At 38.6% G+C, this 10069-nt stretch overlaps 1 protein-coding gene across 1 annotated transcript in view; it reads left to right on the forward strand.

Moving 5' to 3' along the window:
* KIAA1109 (KIAA1109 ortholog) overlaps window positions 1-10069 on the forward strand; it is a 244747-nt gene that overhangs the window by 194016 nt on the left and 40662 nt on the right. Inside the window, exons 53-57 of the mRNA XM_034771463.1 lie at window positions 364-423; window positions 4019-4245; window positions 5121-5251; window positions 7648-7771; window positions 9036-9145. Coding sequence (XP_034627354.1) covers window positions 364-423; window positions 4019-4245; window positions 5121-5251; window positions 7648-7771; window positions 9036-9145 — 652 coding nt within the window. The remainder of the gene's footprint in view (window positions 1-363; window positions 424-4018; window positions 4246-5120; window positions 5252-7647; window positions 7772-9035; window positions 9146-10069) is intronic.

The following is a 10069-nucleotide window of genomic DNA, read 5'->3' on the forward strand; positions in this document are numbered from 1 at the left end:
TTATTAAATATTATAATAACACAATGCATAAAATGCGTAAAACCTATTTGTTAAAAAATGTGTAAAAAATTGCTTTCTCATAACACTTCCCTTCTTATCTTCCATATTCAGCAGCTAAATATGGATTCTTTTAATTTCCCATTGCATACAGAAATGTCTGAAACAGGCTTGCAAAATTGCTAAGAAAACTTGCCAGCCAAAGTGAAATTATAATCACTCATATGTTGTTAATGATTGATGATTAAAAAAAAAAAGTAACATTTGACTTAGCTAGGGCAAGTGTACAAAAAGAATTTTGTAAGGAAGATCTAAAAGATGTTTAATTACATCTGTCTTACAAGCAAGTGCTTATTTCCTGTTTAGGTGTAGTACCAGATGGCACCTATGAAGTCTGTTCAAGGACAGCAGGACAGGCTGCTGCAGGTAATGTTTATATTCAATTTTTATATTCTTAAAACATTTATAAAAGTGTAGGATATTCTAGTGCAGGTGTGAGCTCTTGATAGCTTTGCTTTAATTGTGATTGTGTATTTCAAGGTTGTGCTTTGTTTCGATTCCCCCTTTTTCATGGTAGCGGCTCCACATTTCCCAATCTATTTTTGGCCATGAGTGCTTTCAACAATCCCTTGTAGCCTTACAAACTCTTGGACTTTAGCTACAAGAAATTAGTAAAAGGCAGGACTGGCTCTAGGCACCAGCAAAGCAAGCACATGCTTGGGGCAGCACAATTCCAGGGGTGGCATTCCGGGTCTTTCTTTCTTTCTTTCTTTCTTTTTTTTGCTTGGGCAGTTTGTGCTCTCGGGGCAGCAAATCTTTTGCTTGGGGCAGCAAAAAAAACTAGAGCCAGCCCTGGTAAAAGGTAGTAGCAAGCCACGATAGACTTTAATTCCTGCTGGATCAAATGTGTAAAACATTGGACACATACAAAATAAAAATAATCCTTTTAGTATAATAATTGGAGCTGGTTGAAAATTTTCCAAAGAAAACAGTTCTCTGCTGAAAAATGTTGATTCAACAGAACTGGAGTATTCTGCAGAAATATTTCAATTTAATGAAAAGTTTTGATGGGAGCCTGCCTCCCTCCCTGCTTTCCTCTCAGTCAACCAGGCAGGCAGGCTCACCAGCAGCCGACCTGTGGGGTTGCCAGGTCCTTAATTAACTGGCTCCCCAAGAACTCCAGTAGCCTGCCTAGTGAGTTCCCAGGCTGTGCCTGGCTTCCTAGACAGCCAATTCCTTGGGCTAGCCTGTTTTCACTGATAGCCAGTTCCCCAGGCTTCCCAAACAGCTGGCTCCCTTGGTTCCACAGCTGGCTGACTTATTGTTCTGTCCAGCTGCCCTTCCGCAGGAAGCTAGGGAGCCAGGCAGCCAACAAGTGGAAAAATTCCATTTTGGTTCTTCCAAACCTAGATTTTTCTTCCTACAAAAAAAAAATTGAATTTTTGTCTTTTCATTCAGAAAAGTTTCAAAAACTTTATCACTCAAAGGATAATCCATTTTCCAGCCAGCTCTGTTGATATACATTCAGTCTGGGCAGAAAGGGAATTTCTGGAAAGGGAATGAATGCAGGTGGAAGAAAATGAAATTTATGGTGGATCAACCTCCCTCTAACACTTTGAGCAAACCCTAGATTTCAAAAATATAATGGGATGCTTTGCTTAAGTTACCTATTACATTTTCTTTAGTCCAAGTGTGTTTGGCATTTAATCAGCCCTGAAGGGGGAGGATCAAACAGCCATGGCTGCAGAGGTATTTCGATGCTGTGGTGATGTCCACCATTCCTCCCTAGGGCTGATATGACTCATTTGTGCTCTTTGGTTTGCATTTTACATTATATTTTAACAATTAAAAATTGAGCTACTGGGCATGCTAATCAGGCCACAGGGCAAACACTGGGATAGGAGAGGAACCAACAGTCTTAGCAGGCTTCAAGGAAGTGGGGAGGGTAACTGAGGAAGGAGCCAGAATTGCAAAGCAGATAAAGGTCAAATTACAGAAAAAAACAAAAGGTGGAAGAAGATGGGGAAATACATAGAATTGGACAAGAGGATTATGCAGACTGCGAAGAAGACTAGAATGTGGACAAGAAGGGGTATGTTTGTGGGGAGCAAGAGAAATTAGGGAACAGAAAAACCAAAAATTAAATATACTTTGAGGTATCAAATACAATTTTATTTGTTTAAAAATCATGGTGTATTTTAGAGTATAAGAATATATTATGAAAATAATTTTAAATATAGAAATGTCTTTTATAATCTCAATTTTATATTGCAAACAATGTCGCTTTTCTATTTAATGCCCAGTGTAATCTACCTAGGGTATGCATTCATTAGCATATCTGCAAACTGTTTTAGATTTTATAATTGTATGGTTATAGATCAAAACAACACAACTGCTCTTCTTCCCACATAGTTAGATTCTCCATTCTGGCAGTGGGTTTTCCCTCTGCTTCTATGGTTTAATGGGCCAACACAGGGCTCTGTCCACTTGTGAAAAGTTCCCTGTTCATTTTGCTCTGAGGGAGCTGTGTCGGCAGTCCGCAGACTCTCTCTGCCTTTTCAAGTTACAGAGCATATGAAAAACCTTCCAAATAGGAATTTCTGAACTAGTCTTTTAAAATTCACTTGCTTGCTTTGGTGGCCCATTTCAGGGATTTTTTTGTGGCTCAATGGAGCTTCTAGGGGCTCTGTGCTCTAACTTACTCTTGCCTCAGAACCATAATGCTGGAGAATGCCAAAGAAAGAGGTGTTCATGCCGTTCTGCAGCATGTCTGAAAGGTAGCCTGGGTGGGCAGCTTTGTTCTCAGTCAGATGGAAACTGTGAGCAAAGACTACCCCAGAAAATTCAACAAAATTTCTTGTAAGAAACTTTTTCTTCCCTTCTATTCTCAAACTCAAGGAAACAAACTCGGACCATAAAAACCTTTTCACATCTTTTAGCTATTGGGACAATAGCTGTGAAGGGGAAGCAAAGCTTGAGAGCATATTCAGTCCTGATCATTCCCAAAATATCCAGTGGAAATGGGACCATTTGAATAGGAAAGATTTAAATTGGTAAACACAACATGTAAAAAGGAGACTTTGGAATCCATGCTTGTTGTGAACACTATGAAAATGTATCTCAGGATATCGCCAGTACATGTCCCTTTCTTCTTTTTGTCCAAATTCAGCACTTTCTAATGAGAAGGTCTGGCACCAGCTTTATGTCCACAAAGCAGTCAAGATGTAACTGTTCAGTTTTCTAAAAAGTTTTGTCATTAACAGCCATATTCATCCTCTACCATTCATCAATTAAAAGGCAAAAAATAGCCAAACTCAGCATAACCAGATGACTAAGAATACTATAAAAAAAAGCTTACGAAGTCCATTAAGCCATATCTGTTTTTTGGCGCTCTATGGTGGAACTTGGTTGGAAACTGCTCTTCCCTCTTAAGATGAAATATGTAAAACTCCAACATGGTAACCATTTCACCCATTCAGTAGGCACTAGAAATTATATGTTCAAGACTCAGAGGATGCAGGTGCAGGCTTTAATGCACCGTTGAAATCTTTGTGATTTGAGTAATTCCAAGAATGTGATTTGTGAACAGTTAAAAATTATTTTCTCACATGCCCATCCTTTGGGTTTCACTGCTGTTGGAATCCCTGTGTTGGAAATGGTAAACCTAGCTCAGAGAGAGAGATTGAAATTCATATTTCATGTTTGTCTTCTAGTGGCTAACTGTGCCTTTCACACCCTGGAGAATTTACTTTCCATGTGGCCTATCAGATTTTCCTTATATTCAATAGAGAAATCTTGATACAAACTTAATAGATATATCTGTTAACTGTTTTCAAAGTGTGTTTCAGTTCTGGAAATGTCTCACTGGGGGCTTTTTACAAGTGGGCAGAGCCAAGGCAGCACCCCATGATGGATAAGTCTGGTTCTATCTGCTAAGCTGTAGAAGCAGACATGACATCCAATGACAAACCTGGTTACAAGGAAGAGAAAAATCATCAGGCAAATTTTCTCTTTTAAACAGAAAGCAATAGTGCTGGAACCTGGACTCTCAATGTGTTATGGAAGATGTGCGGTATTGATGTCCACATGGATCCTAACATTGGGAAAAGATTAAATGCTTTGGGCAATACCCTCACAACACTGACAGGAGAAGAAGATGTTGATGACATTGCTGACCTCAATTCTGTAAACATAGCTGACCTATCGGATGAGGACGAAGTTGATACCATGTCTCCCACTATACATGCAGTAAGAGAATCAACCAAAATAGTGTCTAAATTTATTTTGTTAAATTATTTAGGCATAACAGTAAGCTTCAGAACATTTCTATTAGAGTGTGTGTGTGTGTGTGTGTGTGTGTGTGTGTGTGTATGGGGTGGGGAAATTTTAGCTCAATCAGCTTTGAGATTTTTGCAGACCATTTCTATTAGATGCCGTAGTAGGTATTCAGGTGTCTAACTTTAAGCACCTGCTTTGAAAGACTTTGGCTACAGTTACTCTGATTATCCTAGCAAGCAATGGAAGATACTAACATTACAAACTAGCTAGAAGAACTACATTTTCAGTAGCAAAAACCAATACTGTGTGTCAACTTGTGTTTTGGTTTCGTATTAAGTAGTTATTTTAACAATTATTTCTTTAAACAATTGCAGTTTTGCAAGAATCTTGTACTGGCTCTGGGGAAAAAACACCCTAAAACACTAACATTCCTGTTTATTATTTAGAAATCAGATGGAGTTTCATTATGTGGAGATGCACACAAGTTAACATTTGGGCAACGGATTGTAAATCACCTGTTGGGTTTGAGCCCCCAAAACCATCGATATTCCGTTCCTGTAGAGTATCTGTCGGGGTCAGCGATGTGTGACTCTACTCATTCTAGTTCACATTTGAAAGCGGGCAGGTCTTGCTCATGGGGACATGTATGTAGCAGCTAATGTTTGTCTTTAAGCAAATGATGGGATTTGAATCACTGGAAAATTTCAAATCAGCTGCCTTTTGACTTTTAAAAATAATGTTTGCATGCGGTGTTTTGATTTAGGGTGTACAATTCATTGTACCTGTGACTTAAAATTGGTTCTGTATGTTTAACAAGGAATTTAATGAAATATTATTTTCAATAGGAAACTGTTGATTATCGGCGACAGGGAGCATCTGGTAGCCAAGTTGGAGAGCAGAGAGGAAGAAAATTTGTGAAACGTTTAGTAGATATTAGGGAACTGAATGAACAAGCCAAAGTAATTGATGACCTCAAGTAAGTTGGCTTTTCTTGTGTTTTAAAACAAAACAAAAAAAACCTCCCCCAATAGTTAAGAACATAAGAAAGGCTATACTAGATCAGACCAGTGGTCCATCTATCCCAGTATCCTGTCTTGTGACAATGGCCAATGTCAGGTGTTTCAGAGGGAATGAACAGAAGAAGTAATCATCAAGTCATCCATCCCCTGTCGTCCATTCCCAGCTTCTGGCCAACGGAGGCTAGAGACACTTCAGACCACAGTTTTGCATCCCTGCCCATCCTGGCTAATAGCCATTGAAGGACCTATCCTCCGTGAACTTATCTAGTTCTTTTTTTTAACCCTGTTATAGTTTTGGCCTTCACAACATCTATGGCAAAGAGTTCCACAGATTGACTGTACATTGTGTGAAGAAGTACTTTCTCATGTTTGTTTTAAACCTGCTGCCTATTAATTGCATTGGGTGACTCCTGGTTCTTGTTTTATGTTAAGGGATAAATAACACTTCCTTATTTACTTTCTCCACACCAGTCATGATTTTATAGAACTCTGTCATCTTCCCTTCCCTCCCCATTAGTTATCTCTCCAAGCTGAAAAGTCCCAGTCTTATTAATCTCCCCTCATAGTTTGGGAAAAACAAATTGAAACTGGGCTTTCCCTTTTCTTACCTCTACTGCTTCAGCATTGGTGGAACTATACAATCTGCAAGAGGAAATGTTTTTTTAATCGTTGATCATTCTGGTTCTACTAGAGAAAATCAGGTGCACAAGTGGCCATTAAAATCCCCAGGAAGCTCTCCTGAGTCTCAAGTCATCTTTCATTTCTGGTTTTGCCTCACATTGATGGCAATGTGTCAGCAGTTCCAATATCATGGCAAACCATATTTCCATCATGATTTGTAGCACTTCTGTTACCAGCTATATGATTGTGACTTGCTGGAAGTTAGAATGAGACAGTGCTTTGAAGTTGGAATGAGATCACATTCACTGCAAGAAGAAGAAACCTCTCTAAATAAACTATTTTATGGATTTTATATGATATATTTTTATTATATAAATAATTCACAGACACTCCATAAAACACACACAAAGAGAAAATTAAAAATGTCACCTGAAAGTGCTCATGGCAAGAGTCAGCTTATGAGTTTTCTATGAAAACATTTTATTTGCATTTTTGGCATTTGGAAGGCAAGGTCAATCATAGTAAAAAGTGGGATCACCTGTGATAAAGAATGCCTGTTGCTGATTGATTGCTAAATTATAATGAAGAATAGACATACTTTATTATTTCAGCTTTAGGCAAGATTGCCGGCAGCAGTCAGTCAAAGGCTAGTTGTAACCAAACTCTTTGCTATACAAACATTCATAGTTAATATGTGGTAAGAAATGCTTGTAGCCATGTGACTGTGATGACCAAAATTAGTTTGCACCTTTCTGTCCTCAACGTAGCATCAACAAGCCCTGTTCTCTTTAAAATAACCTTAGTGAGTTTCCTTTCTAAACTTGTTTACGTTCAAGTTCGTCATTCCTACAGGAGATTTTCTTCTTCTGCCTTCCATATTCAGGGGATATGATCAGTTTGGTCTGCCATTGTGGGAAGCTCTTTCCTCCTGGAAATTTCCCCAGTTCAGTCTGCCTCCTGGCATCTCTAGCAAGTGGTTTCCACTCCCCGCCTGCTTTTCTTGAACTAAGGAACATAGAAAATACTTAAAAATTCTAATTTTCATCCACATTTGTTCCAGCTGGGAATCTTTGCTCTCTTTAGGAGCCTTTCTTTTCAAAGGGAGCTGCTGTCTAGCAACTATCCCTCTTCCACTTCTGTTGGCATCACAATTTAATGTTTGACATCTTGTATATGCACCTTTTTTTCTGTTTCCTGAATGTGTGACTGGGAAGTAAAAACCTTGAAATCATGGGTACTTGCAAAGAAGTTACAGTCTGGACAAAAGTTGTATAGTGAAATAATGGTGGACCCTCAACAGCAATATATGGAAAAGATGGTATTGGTGATAGATAACTCCTCAAAAACAAGAAGCTGATTGGGTAATGGTTTGAAAGGCTTTAAGATTGTCACAGGAACATAGTATAGAGCAGTGATTCTCAAACTTTTGTACTGGTGACCCCTTTCACATAGCAAGCCTCTGAGTGCGACCCCCCCCCTTCTAAATTAAAAAACTCTTTTAAATATACTTAACACCATTATAAATGTTGGAGGCAAAGCCGGATTTGAGGTAGAGGCTGACAGCTTGTGACCCCCCATGTAATAAACTCATGACCCCCTGAGGGGTCCCGACCCCCTGTTTGAGAACCCCTGGAATAGAGATTTTGTTGATAAAGGAAAGGGTGAAAGTAGTATTTAACTTCACTAGTTATTCATTCCATCTGGAAATCTCACTATCCTGACTTGTTCCCAGAAAACTAGGTGCAAGTGAAGGAACCATAAACCAAGAAATTCAGCGCTATCAACAATTAGAGTCAGTAGCTGTGAATGACATTCGCCGAGACGTCCGTAAAAAACTACGTAGGTCCAGCATGAGGGTGAGCAATTTTCTAAAGCTGTTTGGCAAGTTCTTAAGATTTTCACTTACAAGTTTCTCTTCCACATATTAAAAATAAATAAAAGAAAGACACTGAAAAAGAAAGGTAAAAGGACTGTTAAATATATAAAACACATGGTTTAACTTTCTGGGAAAACAGATTATTCTGTCCTACTGGAGATAGAAAACCAGAATTTTAGTGGTACAGTACATTAGGTGGATTTTTGTTTATTTATTTTCCTATGACAAATCTTTAGGAAAAAACTATTTTAATATCTCTATTTTAACTTTTTAAAATAGATGTTTTTAATATTTTTAAATATATCAATGTTCAGAAAATGTACACAAGAATTGGCTTCCAGAGGTTTGGAAGCCATAATATACAATGCTGTAGCATTTACTAGCCAAGACTCAAGCTCAGGCTTTCAGAGGTGGTGGTGATCTTAAAACATTGCCTTACTGTGCCAGAAGAATCCAGATATGATAAGCATGCTTGAGTATCTGAGCAAAATCTCTGTTATATTCCGTTTGGCTGATTTATTTTATTAGGTTTATAATGTGTGCTAAAAGAAATTGCTTATTCCCAAATTGAGATGCCTTTTTATTAATCAAAAATACACTATCGTTAAAGATAAAAACAGCAAGCAGGAGAAAATACCCAAACAGAAATAAAGCTCCAACAGTGTCCTCGCTTGCCCACAAATGCCTACTCTTATCATGCCACCCCCTGCCATAAAGCATGGAAAAGGGTATTTGCAGCAGACCCTGAAGATCAGTACATTTGAGCTATTCTGGACTAAGAAATGAGTCCATCCCAAAGCAAGGGACCGCTCTCAGAGAGTATTCTGTTGGCAGCTTCTCCTTAAATGAGGAGGCTCTAGCTCATGTTCCTCTGCTGACTGCAGTTGCAGTAATATCACATGAAGAGAGGGCTTTTATTCAAGTAGGCAGATCCCAAATTACTGGGTGCAGGAGGGGTCACCCTGTTCTTCTGGCAGCAAGAAAGTACCAATGCCAGCTAGTATGAAAGGTGAGTGAATTGTCCAGAGACCAGTCAAAATGAAGATTTGGGCAGAGGCCTGCAGAGGGGTGCCTTGAGCACATGCTACAAAATAAAATTATTTTGTAAACGTTTTTTCATAACTGTTGGCATGGCTGTAAAATAAAATGTTTTAAGTAGTGGAATTTTTCCACATTGCCATGTTTATGTATAATTTTCATTATTTTTGTCCTCAACATCTTAGATATATTTTTCTTCTGTTTAGGCTGCTTCTCTGAAGGACAAATGGGGCCTAGGTTACAAACCCAGCTATAACCGATCTAAAACAATTTCAGCATCTGGAAGACCACCTCTAAAAAGAATGGACAGGGCAAGGTAGAGTGTTTTTGGCAAATGACTTTGCATGTGGGAGGATGAGATCTGTAATGAAGTTAGAATAGACGGCAACAGGGAGAATGTCTAATTGTGGAGCTTCATGATGTCTTTTGCCATAGGGGTGTGTGTGTGTGTGTGTGTGTGTATATATATATATATATATATTAAATGTTTTCGAGAGATGGGAGGTTTGACAAATGAAGTTTCCTACTTTTTGTGAAGCATCTGTTTTTGGCATACCATGTCTCTAAAGCAGCTTGACTTAGAAATTCCAAATTTGTTTTGTCTGTCTTCTGAGAACTAATGTCTGTACATTTCTCAGGAGGTTTGACGATTACAGATATTCACTGTGGACATTCATAGTGCTCAAATCGTACAGAATTAATAAGGTCTGTGGTCTTCTACGCTTCATAGTCAGTATGCACAGCTGAACTATCAAATTTAAGTGCATCCATAAATCTATAAAGGCAAAGCTTTACCAGAAGTTATTGGAAGCTAAAGAGTGGGGGGGGGGGGTTGAATTGCTGTCTTGGAAACTCAACCTGGATTCTGAAAATTAAATTTAGATCTTTCTGGCTCACACATCAGCCTCCAAGATTCTACAATTTAAATTTGGCTAACTATTTTGAGATGATTCACAAGCAGAATAAACTCCATCTCCTTCTTCCAGAGGTGTATTTGCTCTGCAGGACTGAGTTAAGAAGTAGTAAACCTTAAGGTAGTAAAATCATCAGATATTACTCTGAATGCATTCAGGGAGCCAATCAGTTGAGGAGAAAGGTGTCACTTTTATGTGTATCAGGGGGTAGCCGTGTTAGTCTGTATCTACAAAAACAACAAGGAGTCTGGTGGCACCTTAAAGACTAACAGATTTATTTGGGCATAAGCTTTCGTGAGTAAAAACCTCACTTCTTCGGATGCATA

The sequence above is a fragment of the Trachemys scripta genome, chromosome 5 (genome assembly GCF_013100865.1).
Source record: "Trachemys scripta elegans isolate TJP31775 chromosome 5, CAS_Tse_1.0, whole genome shotgun sequence".
NCBI classification, from domain to species: Eukaryota; Metazoa; Chordata; order Testudines; family Emydidae; genus Trachemys; species Trachemys scripta.